The 17925-nt window shown below is 34.8% G+C and overlaps 1 protein-coding gene across 1 annotated transcript; it reads left to right on the forward strand.

Moving 5' to 3' along the window:
* Nucleotides 1–3759: 3759 nt before the first annotated feature.
* Nucleotides 3760–6010, forward strand: LOC113276495 (nucleoside diphosphate kinase 2, chloroplastic-like). The gene is made up of 6 exons (XM_026526104.1): nucleotides 3760–4144; nucleotides 4236–4322; nucleotides 4701–4781; nucleotides 4859–4971; nucleotides 5091–5140; nucleotides 5723–6010. Exons 1-6 carry the CDS (start codon nucleotides 3851–3853, stop codon nucleotides 5788–5790), a joined length of 693 nt encoding a protein of 230 aa, XP_026381889.1. The 5' UTR covers nucleotides 3760–3850; the 3' UTR covers nucleotides 5791–6010.
* The last annotated feature ends 11915 nt before the right edge of the window (nucleotides 6011–17925 follow it).

A 17925-nucleotide genomic window follows, 5' to 3' on the forward strand; every position in this document is an offset into this window, starting at 1 on the left:
GCCAGTAAGCCTTGACCTACAGTTCTGTCGAGACATGGTCGAATGCAGGATTGATAAAGCTTTACAGTTGATGTCTAAAATCCAAAAACTACAAGACCCACAAGCTGAGTTGTTGTTGCTTCGTAATTGCAGTGGAGTTTCGAAGCTATATTTTACGTTGCGCACCACATGTACTCGGGCCTTACATCCAGCAACTTTGAACTTTGATATGCACCTCTTGCACATCGTGAGAACTCCAAGTCCACTAAGCTTGATCGACAGAGTTGCAAAACGTTCTTGTGTGAGCCCAAAACCTGACCTAAAGCCAGCAGACATTCTTGTAGGGAAAGATGTTTTCTTTGATGTCACGGGAGTCTCCCCCTTTACTATTGCTTGCACTCGCAGCTTCACTCCTAGACACACAATCTCCATGGCGATCACACACAAACGTAACAAATATCTTGAAAAGTGCTCCACACATGGATACGGCTTTGGTGTGCTTGCTTTTTCTACTCTAGGGGAATTAGGTGATGACATTGTTGCTTTTTTGAATAGATTACAGAATTGCCTTATAAGTTATGATGCAAACCATAAGATAAGCGGTGCCCTTTTCCACAGGATACATATCACTCCAAAAAAGTGTTGGTGCCCAGCTTGTCACTAGGCTTCCTACTACCGACTTGTAAAAGATCTCTCTTTTTTCGTTTCAATAAAATGCCTCTTCCACAAATATGCTGAATATTTTTATTTTATTTTTGAATCATAAATTTCCGAAATTAATATAGTAGTTCTCTTTGTTATTTCTAAATTTTTTTTCCTTATAAAAGATTCAAAGAATATAAATCGTATTACCTATCCTTTTAAAAACAAACTCTCTCGAACCGGGGGGCATTACATTACTATGGATGACTTTCTGAACTCTCGTAAGCAGTCCAACCGCCTCTGGAGCCAAGTACCTAAAAGTATCAAAAACAAAAGGGATAAAAGCATGTCCATTATCGGCACGTGCTTTCTCATGCTTTGGTATCTTACCTAAGACTGCCCTCAAAGCTGCTTGTCCCACCGTGAAAGAACCATGACGAATGCCAACCAACGGTGAAACCCTAGTAAGGTCAACACATGCGTGTTTTCCATTAGCCCACCCAAAAATAAGAACATCCGCCGGTCTAAGTGTTGCAATTCAAAAAGGGCTTGCGGCGCAGCTTGTTGCTGACTTGCATGTTAATTTTTCTTTCTTTTCATTTTGCAAATAATAAAAAGTTAGACAATCATATTATTTTATTCCATAAATCTTATTATTCCATAAAAAAAAATTCTGGATTTTTTATAATAAATACATAAAATTATAAAAGATTCAAAAAATATAAATCTTATTATTTTATTCCATAAATATGTTGAATTGATTTTTTTTTATTTTAATGATAAATTTCCGAAATTAATATAGTAATTTTCTTTTATCTTCTAGATTTTCACAATAAATACATGAAATTAATATAACGTTTTTCTAAATAATGAGGGTCGTCTGTCGTGTGTGTCCCAACCACTCACCCAATCTACACCACATATTGTCGGATCAACGCACCATATCTCACGAAATTTCATCCGACGAATACGAGTAGTTTTTCTCCGAGTAAATGAGAGCGCACGGTTATGCTTACCAACTAATAGGAGAGAGGATAAGTTCCACCAGTGTTGTTTTTATTCTAGAGTGAGGGGTGGTATTGAAATTTTAGGTTGTTGATGGCTGACTCGTGTAATCTCTTCTAAATCTTAAATATTAATAAGGGCAAATTAACAAAGTGTCCAGCTTCCTACCATATATTTAATAAACCGGCCAAAAAATTTAAATCTTTTATAAAGTGGCCTTTCTGTTAGATATAACACCTGGTCCCACCAAAATGGTCCACCAAGCTGACTTAGTCAATCATGGGGCTTAAAATTACCACTACATCCTCACCCTTATGTTATCGATTCTTCTTTTCATTCATTTCTTCTTGTTTATGTTTGTCTCTCGCTGTCTCTCAATTCTTCTCTTCGAACTCAAGTGATTGATGAAAAATAGAAGTGATCTCACAAGCAGTCAATACCGAAGATGTAATTATTAGTGAAGAAGAAGAAGAATGGTTTATTAGTGATATTTGACAATTTTGAAGTTTTTAGGGTTTTGCTGGATGCAGCAGCGAAGCTGAAGTACAAATCGAAGATGAAGTTGAAATCGGGGATGAAGAAATCAAAATCCAGGTAAGAATTTTAGAACCCACACGTTAATTAACTTAGTCTTTAATGAAAACACATGTTTGGATGGTGAAATCAATTGATTTCGATTGTTTGAATTCTAGGGTTTGGGGCTCTTTCCTTTTTTTTTTTTGTTTAATCAATTGACTTAATTTGCAGTTGTGATTGAATCATCGATGTAGAGAAGAACAAAGAGGAAGAAATACTGATGGATTTGAATTATTTGAACTCAAGAAGAGAAAAATGCAGGATTGTGTTCGAAGATAAGAAGAAGCTGTGAATGTTGATTTCCATGGGTTTTTGATGAACTAGGAAGTTAGGGTTTGTCGAGATGATGTGAAATGGAATATATATAAGACATGAAAGAAATTGGGGAGATTGACAAAAATCAGGGTTTGAAGTGCAGTTCAAATAGTTGTTGAGTATCTGTGACAGATTTGAAGCAATGGGTTTGTTCTTGAATTCAAATTGACAAGTATTAAGAGATTTTGATGTTCTGCTGCTTTAGTTTATGATGAGCAGGTGTTGGTAGTCACTGGAAAGGATGTAAAATTGATAGTTGTTAACCAAGCAATAACCAGGTTATGAAAAGTTGCTTGAGTTGAGCTCAAGTTGTGAGTAGTTTTGAGCTGAGATGATAACTCATGTGGTGTTGTTGTTTTTTAGAAAGGAAGAAGAGTTGTTGTGGTTGATTGGCTAAGAAGATGATGTTGCTGCTGAAATGAAATTGCAGGTGCAGTTGCAATTGGTGGTTGTTACAGGGAGAAAATGAGAAGTGGCTGCATCTGTTGGCTCATGTTGTGATCATGAAGTTGTTGCAGGGGTTCTAAGTTCAACAAAATGCAAGGATTAATGGGTTTGATTTGTTTCTCTTGTTTCTTACAGGAAGATGAAACTGAGATGACATTAGTGTTATAACTAGGTTCGATGTCAGTTAAGATGAGAAGGAGAGTAAGAGGATGGCTTTGTTTGAATGAGTCTTGGCTGAAGAGAAATCAAGTAGTTCTGGTGGTGTTGGAATTGTAGTATATGAGTTTGTGGTGCTATTGAAGGTTGATATGGTTTTAGTGGAGCTTATCGGTGTCGGTGTAGCTGAAATGGAATTGCAATGGGTTGCAGGTCCAAGATAACAAAACAATGTGTTGTTGTGCTGCAGAGAAGCTACAGAAATAACTTAGATGTATGCTAGGACTGTGCACGGGTGAAGAGTATAATGGCTTGAATATGTCTCAGGCGAGTTGACTCACCAATCCAGACTGACTCACCGAGGGTTAAACTGTCTTTTACTAAGGAGGTTAACTGACACGCGTGTATTTAACGACTGTTAACAGTTTTTTGAAAAAAACGGATGGAAAAGGTCAATCTCGGCCACTTTATATAAACATTCAAAAAAACGGCCATTTTGTGAAATACATTACAAAAACATGGCCACTTTATTAAAAAGCCCTATTAATAAACTTTTCATGCTCCAAAAAATAAAAAAATAGAAGCTTTTCATGCTTCAAAAAAATAAAAATAAAAAAAGGTATTTTGGATAGTTACACTTCGGGGTTGGTTGAGGAAATTTTGGTGAATAGAGATCACTATAAACAGCGAGAAAGACAACAGTTAGAAAGATAGAGAGAGAAGAAAATCAATGGAAGCCATGGCTGTTTTCGGAGGAAATTCATGTGTTGTCTCATCTATTCATTCATCATCACATAGAAATGGAACCTCATCTTTATCTTACTCTGCTCAAAATCTTACCTTACGCAACACTAATCATCTTGCAGCATTTCGTTCATCTTCTTCACTTTTCTCATTTTCTCATGTTAAAATACATTCCAAGAAAAATAAACCCCATATCTTCCTTCCTCACTTGGTTGCTTCCATGAAACAAGTTGATGAAACTTATATTATGATTAAGCCAGATGGAGTTCAACGTGGGCTGGTATTGAATTTTCTGAAAAAATTGGATTTTTTGGATTTATTTTATAAAAATGTGAGAAAATGTTTAGGTTGTTTGATTTGGTTTGTTTCAGGTTGGAGAAATAATTTCTAGGTTTGAAAGGAAAGGGTTTAAGTTGACTGGTTTGAAGCTATTTCAATGTCCTAAAGAATTAGCAGAGGTTTGTTATTCTTTGAAACCCATTTTGCAGGTTAAGTGTTTCACAAATTGTCTCAGTGACTATGTATAATTGTTTACCTTTCGAAATTACTAAATTTTTGTTGATAAGAAAACGCATTTTGGTTTCATGCTTACTTTATGTCAGATTTTGATATTGGGTGTTTAATGGATGCTTAAAATGAAACAATGAAACCCCATATCTTGATGGTAAAGTGACTTTTCACTTATGGATATCGGTATCGAAAGGCTGTAAAGGTTTCAGCTTATTCTGTACTGATTAACGGAAAAGAAAAGTGGATTTCTTCTTTTTATAAAGTGGTTTGAGATTTTTGTTTGTTCTGTATAAGCTCAAATTACTAATTTCTTGTGACTTCTGTAGGAGCATTACAAAGATCTAAGTTCGAAGCCGTTCTTCCCTAGCCTCATCGAGTACATTACTTCCGGCCCAGTTGTTTGTATGGTATGTTTTCTTTTTTCCGGGGGTTTGTATGACATTTAATGAATTGGAGCTGATTTGAGTGATTTGGATTTTTGAAGGCATGGGAGGGTGTCGGTATTGTTCCATCAGCACGTAAGCTTATAGGGGCAACAAATCCTCTCCAAGCCGAACCAGGCACCATTAGAGGGGATTTAGCTGTTCAAACAGGAAGGTTAGTATTAGGAGTTCTCAGTTTTTGCTATTTTTTTCTGAAAATGTTGTGGTGGTAAGCCATCTTTTTTTGGGTGAGCATGCTTATCATGCCCTTCTCACTGTGATCTTCTTTTACAGGAACGTCGTTCATGGAAGTGACAGTCCTGAGAATGGCAAGCGTGAAATTGGTGAGAGGCTTTAAACAATCTTTTAGCCTTCAAATTGTGCCTGGAATGTTTTTCACCTGCTCAGGCTTAGCAGATTTAACTTCTCATTCTGCTTTGGAGATTCTATCTAATATCCTCCATTGGTCACGTGTCCTAATCTCTTTGTTGTAATACCAAATTGTTCCCTAACCAAAATACTTACCGCACAAAGATGCTGACACCAACCAATAACCCGACACATGTAGTTAACCGAAATCCATATCTTGCACATTTTTAGCAACAGATGAGAATAGCATGAGCCAACAAGAGTTGAAACATTTTCGGTTCAGTGGTTTTAGTTAAAGATATTGTTCAATAGTAAATAAATTGCCAGTGTAGGTATGTTACAGAATACATTTAGTTAGTAGCACCTTGGATTGTTTACAGAAGAACTTTAATACTAAGGGTTCTCCTTCATTCTGGGTCTTCAAAAGTGGAGAAACCCTTTGTATTTGTCCTTTAAAATCATGTACTGTTGTTGGGGGATGAAGTACCATATCTATTGTTGTCTCGATAAAATTTTCAAGAGGTTTTGCTCAGTTGGATGATATTTTGTGTTTACAGATCTCTGGTTCAATGAAGAAGAAGTAATTCAGTGGACACCAGCTCAAGCACCTTGGCTCAGGGAATAATTTGTTGCCCGTAACTCTAGGAAAGACGGAGACTGTTTATTAGAGTTCATCCAGTTTTGGCAAGTTCGGAAGCTTCTCTCGGTCGAATGCATTTTAACCTGATTTTAAAAATTTATAAACAAGAGAATGTCAAAATTGGATGCCTGTAACATTTGAAATATACAAGTTGGTATCCACAATAACATTATCCAAATTCCATTATCTGTCTTACACTTCTAAATATAAATTGATTCTGGAATTGACTATAAATCGATTCTGGAATTGACAAAAGTGACGAGGAACAAGGATACTGGAATACTACAGCAGAAATTACAGTGATTCGTGAGAGTAGATCTCTATTAGACCAGCGCAAACATGCATTCAATCTCATTCTTAGCAAAACCATGCATTGATTAATTGACGACGCATCTGTAGGCTGTAAGAAATGGTGTGTGATGATAATGAATAATAGCCTAACACAACAAACTTAAAGGAAAAACGGTAGACTAAACATGAACAAAGACAACTACATATCTCCCACTTCCATGGCGCACTAATTTGAGAGAAAAGCTCATTCTTATTGTACCTAGTGTACCATACATTCAATAGTTAAGACCCCATCATATGTAAACGTTCCACCTTCTGTTGTGAATCCGGTGAAAACTGAGTTAACTCAGTTTAAGATTTTCTTCCAATTTTCTCTAAAAATCTGATCTAAAATCCATGAATCTCTGATTATAATTCTCTTCCAATCTGGTTTACATCACGATTATGAACTTTAAAAAGTTTTAAAATTTTCTTTCACCCATCTTTATGAAAATTTTGATTTTTCTTTGCTGATTCTTTTTCACTAAAATTTACTGTCTGTTTCATTAAATTTCTTCTGTTTAGGTTTATATTAATTTTCTATTGCTAATGGATTTCTAATTTTTTTTGGCAGGTTCTTCATTCAGTATATCATGGAAGGGATCCGGTTTTGGACTATTGCATTATCTATTCTTCTTCTGTCAACTATATTGTTGCAGTCAAGTTTCAATCTATGGTGACAACAGTATTGCAAGCCATCAACTCCAAGATGGATGAAAACAGTATGTTCCAGTATTACAGTTTGGATTATGTTTATGATCACAATGAAGTTAGTGAGTTCATCAGCAGTGAGTTCATTTTCCGAGTTAAGTTTCGACAGTTACAAAGTTTTCAGATCCAAAATTTCAAAATTCAAAAACAATACCTTCCCCAAATTAGTTTGCGTGATTATAGGAATTACAGATCCTTTGAGATTATGTATCAGTTGACTCTCATTTTTTTTCGATATAGAGAATTATTCTTCATATTATCAAAGAATTTATTTCCTAAAATTACTCATCACAGTTCTACCAGTATAACAAAATATGGTTATCTTTCAAGGGTTTTGCATATTTATAAGAGCAAGAATTCAGAACTTATTCTCATATTATTCTTTAGAGAAAAAAAAGCAATCTCAAGGTTTCATGAAAATGTCTTCATCTTCAAACAATCAAGTTTCTGGTATTACTTCTCAAATCCAAAGAACTAGGATTCGAGATTTTGGTGCTAAACAAGTAAGGCGTGCTGTTGGTTCTTCAAGAGCTTTATCTGTAGCTACTAATGAATGGAAGAATACTCTTATTGGTAAACTCCACTCAAAAGATCCAGTAGAAACTGAAGTTGAAAGAAAAGAAGTTATGAAACTATGGAAGCAATACAAAACTAAAGAAATTTGTGGTATGGAAAAAAACATTTATCTTTTCAAGTTCAATTCTAATGAAGTTATGAAAGTTGTTCTTAAAAAGAGCCCGTGGAATGTTGCAAAGTGTTCTCTCAATCTAAAAGATTATGATTCATTTATTGCTATCAAGGATCAAACATTCACACATCAAGAATGGAATGTTCAATTCAAAAATATTTTGATTGAACATCACTTTGTGCAAGTGGTTGATGAAGCACTGGTGGAGCTGGGACCTTAAATTCATACAATTCCCGAGAACTGTAGACCTGGTTATGGCAGTATGATTACTGCAAGGGTGAAAATTGATCTTAAGAAACCACTACATAGAGGTGGTTGGTGGAACACAGCAGCAGGTGGTGTTGCTTGGGGTTAGATATCACTGGGAAAGACAACCACATTCTCTTTGTCCTAAGTGTTTTGTCATTGATCATGATGAGGAAGAATGTGATAATGTTGCTGAAGATCTTAAAATAAGAAGATATACTAATGATAAGTATATCAACTACTGCAATGAATTGGCTACACAGTATGGTGTGGAGATAATAGATAATTTGGATTTAATGTTGAAACAAATTTGTGAAGCAAGCATGAGACATATTAATGTTGAAGCAGAGGAACATGAAGAGGAAAGAAGAACTAAGAGATCAAGAGGTGATGATGGCAATAATGTTAGCAGCTCAAGTTTTCCTTATGGTACTGTTATTCAAAATAATGAACTTCACAAGCATATCATTGGTCATAATACTGGAAATACTACTTCTCCTGGGGATATTGATGGCATGGACCATGACTTGGTTGAGGAAGGAGATCAAACTGTAAGGGAGACTTTCCATGGAATGAATGAGGCATATGCTAATTTGATAATTCTCTTTCACAAATATTCTTTTTGGTTTTTGCATAAAAGTAGTTTCTGCCATAGTTTAGTTCCAAATATGAAAATTCTAGCATGGAATGTCCAAGGCCTGGCCAAAAATTTCATTAAAGACCAACTTTTTCTCCTTGTTAAAAAACAATCCCCAAATTTCTTATTTCTATCTGAAACCAAAGTTGATTGTGATAGAATGAGAGATCTTGCTAATTCTTTTAACTACTGTAATCATGTTTGTATTGATATAGTAGGTCTTGCTGGTGGTTTGATTCTCATGTGGAAAGATGGTATCATCTGTGATGTACAAAATTTCTCTAAGAATATGATCCATATAGTTACTAGGATTGAACCTAATAAGCCAGAATTTATAACTACTTTCATGTATGGCTCCACTTATTTTGACAAAAAAAAGGAGCAATGGGACTATTTGTTAAAAATTAGTGAAAACATAATGCAACCTTGGATAGTTATAGGTGATCTTAACTTCCATATTCATGACTTGCATAATAGCACAGGTTACACTAATGATAACAAATATGTTCAAGAACAAATGAATATATGTGGTCTCATGGATATAGGCTATACTGGTGGGATTTTACATGGTCTATTAATAATATATGGCACTGGCATAAGGAAATCTAGAATTGACATGGCTATAGGAAATAGTTACTGGTGCATATACTTTCCTAAAGCTAAATTGGCCCATTTAGTGCAAGCTGGCTCTGACCACTGTCCTATTCTGTTATCTCCTACTGAAATTGATAATTCTAAAACTTGGAGACCTTTTAAATTCTTTGCTATGTGGATGAAACATTTTGCTTTTAAGAATCAATTACAAATTGCTTGCAATAATGATTTTCATGGTTCTCCTGCTTTTAAACTTGTTTCCAAAAAGCAAAATGATAGGCAATGACTCTCTCACTGGAATAGAATTGAGTTTGGTAATATTGATAGAAATATCAACAATCTACAAACTCAACTAGAAATGGATCAGAAAGATCCTATTACTGAATCTCAGCATGATAGGATAGTTAGTCTCACTAAGGATTTGGATAATTGGTTTGATATCAAAACTGAATTTTATAAACAAAAAGCTAGTGATAAGTTTATCACAAAAAATTCATACTTTGGCTAATACTAGGAAAATGTTTAGGAAAAATATAGATTGTTTGTATGATGCTAATGGTGTTTGGTATGATAATAGGGATGACATTGCCAATTTACTTGTTAACCACTTTGAGACTGTTAGTAAGACCTTTACATCTTGCTTATCTGTTGATACTTTTGATATTTTGCGTACAATCATTTCTGACCAGAATAATCTTGAATTCACTAGGACTCCTACTAGTGATGAAATTCATATTGTTAAACATATGTCAGCCTGGAGTTCTCCAGGGCCTGATGGTTTTCATGCTGGTTTTTACCAAGCCAATTGGGATGTTGTTGGTCATGATGTTATCATTGTTGTTCAAAGTTTTTTTGAAAATGGTTTTCTGCCCTCTGCTTTCAACAAAACATACATATCTTTGATACCTAAGATTGATGGTGCTAAAAGTCCAGTAGATTTCAGGCCTATAGGTTTGTGTAACACTGTTTACAAAATCATCTCAAAAATTATTGCTGATAGACTTAAACCACATCTGAAACATCTTATTTCCCCCTATCAAGCTGCTTTTGTCCCAGGAAGGGCTATACATGACAACATTATTATTATTGCTCATGAAATGATACATACTATGAAGCACAAAGAAGGTAGTAGTGGCACTAAAACTAGATCTATCTAAGGCTTTTGATAGGATTGACTGGCCTTTTTACTAGGTATTCTCAGGAAATTTGGCTTTAATGAGAAATTTGTGGTTACATAGAACAGTGTGTTTCAACTACTCAAATTACAATTATTTTGAATGGTTCTCCTACTAAGTGTTTCACTCCCTCAAGAGGTATTAGGCAAGGTGACCCACTTTCACCTTAACTCTTTATTTTTTGTACGGAATACCTATCTAGACTTCTCCTATATGCTGAATCTAACCATGTAATTTCAGGTGTTAAGGCAGCTAGAAATGCTCCAGGTATTACTCACTTAATGTTTGCTGATGACATAATAATTTTTACTAAAGTAGATATGCATAATGTTTCTGGAATCATGTCTGTCCTAGATGATTTTGGTAAAGTTTCTGGTCAAGTTTCGAATCTAGATAAATCAAGTGTTTACTTCAATCACAATATCAGTCCTACTGCTAGACAAAACCTTGTTGCTCATTTAAAAATGGCTGAAACGTTAGATAATGACAAATATCTTGGTGTTACCCTACTGATAGGTAGAAACAAAACTAGAGCCTTTCATCCAGTCATGCAATCTTTTGGTGCAAGGCTCAAAAATTGGAAGGGGAAAACAATGAATCATTCTGCTAGATCTACCATGGTAAAACGTGTTCTTAATACTTTACCAACTCATCAAATGGGTGTTTTCAGAATACCTAAGAACATGATTAATAAAATGGACTCCATCCAAAGACATTTTTGGCGGGGTCATCAAAACAGCAGAGGTCACTGTCCTATAGGTTGGAATAAACTAAGTATACCTAAATCTTTAGGTGGTCTACGATTCAGGAATCTTGAGCATTTCAATACTGCTATGCTTACTAAACTTGCCTGGAAAGCCTGTAATGAAAGTGATTCTCCTTGTATGCAGATTCTTATAGATAAATATGGTAAGAATGGTAGTGTACTTCATCTTGATAAGTTAAAGGATGATTTTTCTTGGCTTTGGAGAAGTTTTTATTCAGGTCTTGGGGTGGTTCAACAACATTCTATGTGGATTGTTCAATGCGGAACAAAAATTAACATTTGTCTAGATAATTGGATTATAAAATACAATAGTCAACATGTTCCAGTAATGGGACAATCTAGTCTAAATACTTATAATTTGGTCTGTGATCTTTTTCTCCCTAATACTAAAACTTGGAATAATGATCTCATTGTTTCTTTGTTTAATCATTTGACTGCTACTGCCATACTCAATATGAATGTTCCCTTAATTGGTCAAGATTATCTAGTTTGGAAGCCAGATAGAAAAGGTAAATTCTCAGTCAAAAGTGCTTATAATACCTTGTGTGCTGATTATGTCAATAATGCTACATATAACGAAGTAGTACCAAGAGAGGTTTGGAAAAAACTCTGGCATATGAGGGTTCCTCATAGAGTTCAGTTGTTCCTGTGGAAGTTTTTGAAGGATATAGTTACAACTGGGGAGAAAATATCAGTTTATAAACAGGACATAGAACATCACTGTAGTTTTTGCAGTCATTATATGGAAACCAGTACATTTTTAGAGATTGTCCTTATGCTAGGTCAATCTGGTTAGGTGTGAATGTTAATATCCCTAATGTTTTGCAGGATTTCAATTCCTTTCATGATTGGCTGGTAAGTTGGTTTTCAGACCATACTAATGAACAGGTTGCTAGCTTTGAAGATGATGGTTATACTTGTAAACTAATGTGCACTATCTGGTACATTTGGAAAGATAGATGCAACTACGTTTTTCAGAATACTAAACCAAATGCTAATAGTACAATATCTAGAATTCATAATTTGTTTCAACAGTGTACTTTTTCTTACTCTACTGCCAGGTTAAATAAGAGTCATCATGAATTTATAAAGACATGGTTACCACCTGAAACAGATTATGTAAAAATCAACATTGATGCCTCCTATATGTATGATACTAAAAAGGGAAGTGTTAGACTGATTATTCGGGACTGTGCAGGTACCACAATAGGGGTCAAAGGAGTTAATCTAGATGAGGAAGTTGAGACAGAGTTTGGAGCTGAATACTTTGAGTATAAAGCTTTGTTATTGACAGTTGATTGGATGGAACATTTAGATTACAAGAAGGTGATTTTTGAAATGGATTGTGATAATGTGGTGATCTCTTTGCAAAACGAGGAATCACAGATTCACTGACATAACTAACATTTTCTTGCGTCTATTAAAAATAATTTTTCTAGATACAGTTTTTGGTTTTGTAAGTCAGTTCATAAACTAAGTAACAATGTGGCTCATGCTATAGCAAGAAAAGCAAGGCTTGAAACCAGCAATTTTATTTATATGAACCATTATCCTACTGATATTATCAAGATGACAGAGGATGATTATGTAAGGTTTCAATTCAATTAATGAATAAATTCTTAGTATAAAAAAAAAAAGAAATACATTCAATAATTGGCTTGAGCAGGTGATCTGCAGCCATTACAAGTAAACACTTCGGCATCAACAACCTAAACACCCAATCACATCTCTCACTCCACATCGAGAGTTGCGTTAAACTCCCCTCCCATTGGTCGGTCAATGGAACCCTCTCTCTTGATTGGCTGAAAAACAAGTTAGCCCCCTTACATTTCGTGGCCTTAATTTGTAATCGAATTTATTCGATTTGAGGCTCCAGATTTAGCGACAACATTGCAATATCTCTTTATATTCTTACACCGCGTTAACATGTTTAAAATAAAATATAAGCTGTTGGATTTTCGATTTTAATTAGCTTTTGGAAAAAAAAAACGATCAGCATAGGAGATATTGGAATATATATTTTGAGTGAAAAATCTAGGAACTTTCAGAAATATTTTGTTGATAGTTTTAGTGATTCTATTATTGGCAGTTGATGCTAAGTTTAGCAGGTGTGTGCACTATTTCAACGCAATTTGGTGGACATTAAGGTCGTGTTTGGGAACTCAGATATCCCAACCTAGATTGGGTTACCTCTAAAAAAACGGTTATTTTGTGTTTGTTTCACACAAAAACTAATCACGAATTAGGATACCAAAACCTTCCGTAATTTTCGAACGCTGAAAAAGTAAGTTTATGCTATTCCCCCGTATACTCATTCTTCCAGTTTCCTAGCTAAGGATAGCACAACGGAATCCACTATTAAACCCATTATTCTCCCGCAGGGTTTTAAGTGCCTTCTCTTCTACTTTCCATTCTCATACGAATCTAGGTATCAAATTATTTTTTTTTTAATAATTGTTAAGGTATAAGGAATATCTTTGATACGGTATTGATGAATTCTTTTTTTGATTTGCTTGTTTTTTATTACAGAGGTTCTTCTTCCTCCTCCATCATTCCAGGTATGTTTCTCCATCAGTTGAATACTCATATCTATTCAAAAACAATATTTTTCAGTATATTTTAATGGATTGGTTGTTTTTTTTCTTCAAAATTATGATGAGTTGGTTGCATTATGGCAATGCAATGTGATTTGTTTACTGAAGTTTGATCCTTATAAGTACTAATGGAATCAAATAATACACCATAGTTGTTTGATAAAATTCTTCAATGGGAATTTCTCAGTGGAAAGTGAAGATGGATTCCTATCTTGATTGGTGGTTGTTTGGCAGATGCCAGAATAATTGTGAGCTGATACTTTTGTCACTGAACTCCCTTCACTTATGACCACTCATGTCCCCTTTTTTGTTTATACACTGAATTCCTAATCAATCAACCACTTTAGGTGACTATTCCAGGCAATTAAAAATATCAACACATTGGAACAGTTTATACTCTTGGTGTTCCGATGGGTGACTTAATTAATGAGCTAGTGCTTATTTTATCAAATCTAATGTAAAAAAAAAATTGGATGCTACGCTTAGAGCAAGTTTTATGGTGGAATCCAATCTATTTCAAGTATGGAAAATTCATGGAATGTCGAGTCTAGTGGCTTCCAAGTTGGGGTTTTCCATAGAAAATCCAAGCAAGGTTCCATGATTTGGTGGAAGGGTCCGTGGAATCCATCTAAACGCCAATAAGAATAACGTTAAACGCAATTAAGAATGGATCTAACAAAACGCAATTAAGAATTGCGTTTTTTTTAATCCGCAGATTTAAAATGAGTTGTTGAAATGTAACGTCTAAAAAAAAAGCTCCATTCTTAATTGCGTTTTTTTAGCTCCATTAAGAATAGCGTTTCTACTATTCCACCATTACACTTGCGCTTCCATCCACTGTTTTAAATGCTGAGGTGGCGTGGAAGATGGATGGATTCCACCATAAAACTTGTTCTTAGTAAGAATGGTGTTTCTAGAGAGGGAGACACAGATTTTGAATTGGATGTTGTTGCTGTATTAGCAAATCTAGGCAAAAACTAGACTTTTTAGGCTTACAATTCACATTTTTTCTTGTCGAATTCAATTTCTATAAACGGCTCCACAAACCTTGCAATTAAATCAAATATGTCCCTTTTTCATTGCCAACTAATGCAGTGCGCAAGCCTTAGTAGTGCATGGGTATAGTCCTTGTGTAGTTTTAAGGATATGGCCTTATTACGAAAGTTTAATACTTCAACAGTAGTAGGTTAAAACTAGGTTCTAGTACATCATTCATTTCATTTTAGTGCTTGCAGGAACATTTTGAAATATATTTTTAATGCTTACAAGAAAATATATTTTTCATTTTAGTGCTTACAAGAAAAACAGTTGCTTCGCCATAGCAAGGGAGTTAGAGTTGAGGAGAAGGTGGCAATATTTATGCTTTCCGTTGGTCATAATGAACGTAATAGAATACTCCAAGAACGTTTTCAACATTCAGGTGAGACAATCAGTCGACACTTTAATGTTGTTTTGGATTCTATTGTTCAACTTGCAGATGATTTCTTGCAACCGGCATGGCCTTGTACTCCTGATGAGATAAGAGACAATCCGAGATTTTATCCACACTTTAAGGTACACGAATTTTATTGTTATATCATTAATTAAAATTAATTTTTTGTTATTTTTATTAATTGAAATTCACTGTATGTTTTCGACCTAGAACTGTGTTGGAGCAATAAACGGAACTCACATACCGGCAATGGTTAGTGAGGAAGAACAACCTCTTTATCGGAACAGAAAAGGATTTATTTCTCAAAATGTTTTAGTAACATGCTCATTCGATTTGAAGTTTCATTATGTTCTTGCAGAAGGTTAGGTTAGGCTCATGATGGACGTGTACTAGATTCAGCCTTAACAAGATCTGATAAATTAATAGTACCAGAAGGTATGATATATATCAATATTTTTTTATTTTATATAAATATTTCTTTTGCCTTTACTATTGGGGTAATATAACTTTAAACTTTTTACTTGTGTAGAAAAATTTTATCTTGGAGATGCAGGTTTCGCTCTTACGCCAAGTTTTATTACTCCGCGCCGAGGCGTTCGTTATCACTTCAAAGAGTATGGGGGGAATCGCCCAAAAGATGCCAAAGAATTATTTAATCTTCGACACTTATCATTACGGAATGCAGTTGAACGTATTATTGGAATACTTAAAAGGCGATTCATTATTTTGCAAGCACAACCTCAATATTCGTATGAAACACAAGTGAAAATTGTGCTATCATGTTGCATCATCCTTATAAACGCAAGGAGTGTATAAATGATTTGTTTCTTGATGGCGAAGATGTTACCATTGTACCAGAAACTGATCCTGAGATACCAGAAGACAATAACGAAGGTGCCAGACTCGGGAGAAATAGAGAACGAGATTTAGCATCAGAACTTCGTACTTCGATTGCTGATGCAATGTGGAATAATTATCGACGATGTCGTCGTACTATTTAGTTTTTATTGTTAATTTTTATCAAATTCTTGATTTAATATTTTTATTTTAGGGTGTTTTTATTTTTTATTGAATTCTTATTGTAATATTTCTAATTTTAGATATTTTTATTTTAAAATGTCCAACATTGATTTATTTTAAATGGTTCAGTCCAAAACCGCACAAAAAAGAACAGACTAGTCCACTCCGATCCAACTAGGAACAGATTAGTCCAAAAAATGTATAAAGACGCCGCTATCCTCCGCACACTTTTAATAAAGCACACGTGCAGCGAATGGATACAGTTTTGTAACTGACACCATAAATGTAGTTGTGACACGTAGCTTGGAAAAAAAAAACTGAATTAAACGGCGTAACGGACAAATCATTTATTCCTTCTTTTTCTTTTGAAGACTGAATAGCAGAAGAAAAAAATCAAAACCACTCATACCTCAACATTTTGAACCCTAGAAAATTTTCAATTCACAGAAACTTTCAATCAAAAACTCTAACATCTTACTAATCAAAACAACTAGATGGTTGAACAATCAGTAACATCATGTTGAAAGGAAAAAAAGTAGTTTCAAAGAAAAACGCATCACCAACAGTGGAAGATTCAACATCAACTGAAGAAGAAATTCCATCATTTGTGGTAGAAGAAATTCAAAAATCAACATCACCAAGAACGAGATCAAAGTCAGCATTAAAAGATTCAACACCAATTTCATCCCCAACTCCATCAGTTGCTGCAGAAGAGATTCGGAAATCAACAGGACCAAAAACGAGATTGAAGAGATCATTAGAAGATTCAACATCAATTTCAGTACCAGAAACTTCAAAAACATCACCAGCTAAGAAGAAATCAAAGCCTTCAAATCCTCCAAAGCCTTCAAAGTCTTCAAAGCCTTCAACATCTGTTATCTCAAAAAAAGGTAAGAATTCAAGTCTAGTTCTGTCTATTTTTGAGCAATTTTTATTCAATTTCTTGTACATGTGTATAGATCTGTACACCGCCATCTTGTTGCAGTGATTCACGTCTAGTTCTATCTTGTTTTTGAGCAATTTTTGTGCGAATTGTTGTTGGTGCTATAGATCTGTACACCGCCATGTTGTTGCAGTGATTCATTTCCATTTCTATCTGTTTTTTTAGCAATTTTTATTGGAATTGTTGTTGGTGTGTACATACTAGTACACCACAATGTTGTTGCAGTGATTCATGTCATGTTCTATTTGTTTTAAAGATGTTTCTGTAGCAGTGTACTGGTTTGTACACCAGCATGCTATTTCAAATTCATATGGGCTAATGTGTGTGTTGTGCCGTCACTTGTGTTTACCGGTGTACACACCTTTGCACCAGCATGCTATTTCACCTTCATATGGCATGTTGTGTGTGTTGTCAACCTGTTGTGCCGTCACTTGTGTTTACTGGTGTACATATCTTTGCACCAACATGCTATTTCATCTTCATATGGACTAATGTGTATGTTCTCAACATATTATCCCATCGTTTTTGGTGCTGGTGTACACATCTTTGCACCAACATGCTATTTCACCTTTATTTTGCCTGTTGTGTGTGTTTTAAAGCTGTTTTTGATAGATTTCTGTATGAGTGTAAATATTTGTACACGCACATTGATTTATGGCATGTTGTGTGGGAACAAATGTTGCTTTAGTTAGTTTTCTGTAGGAGTGTACACAACTATACACCTGTATGATATGGTCCCATTTATGCTTACAGTGATATGATTTGTACTTGTATGAGTATAATGAATGTATTATTCTTCTTGGTTCATTTTCGTAGATACCAACAAACCATATAGGTCAAGTTTCCATGCCTTCAGTGACTTTGTGAATAGAAACCTTGAGGAAGATGAAACAAAAAGAGGAGAAAAAGTATGGTTCACCAATTATCAACTAGAGAAGCAAAAAGAAGGACCATTCTAGCCTGTTTTAGATATCTTTGTCCACA

This window comes from Papaver somniferum, chromosome 4 (assembly GCF_003573695.1).
Source record: "Papaver somniferum cultivar HN1 chromosome 4, ASM357369v1, whole genome shotgun sequence".
Classification (NCBI taxonomy): Eukaryota; Viridiplantae; Streptophyta; class Magnoliopsida; order Ranunculales; family Papaveraceae; genus Papaver; species Papaver somniferum.

Bases quoted from the DNA above. Each gene is read 5' to 3' on its own strand.
- LOC113276495 (XM_026526104.1), top strand. From the start codon at position 3,851: ATGGAAGCCATGGCTGTTTTCGGAGGAAATTCATGTGTTGTCTCATCT. The intron at 4,145-4,235 runs GTATTGAATTTT...GGTTTGTTTCAG, and splicing joins ATGGAGTTCAACGTGGGCTG to GTTGGAGAAATAATTTCTAG. The intron at 4,972-5,090 runs GTTAGTATTAGG...CTTCTTTTACAG, and splicing joins TTAGCTGTTCAAACAGGAAG to GAACGTCGTTCATGGAAGTG.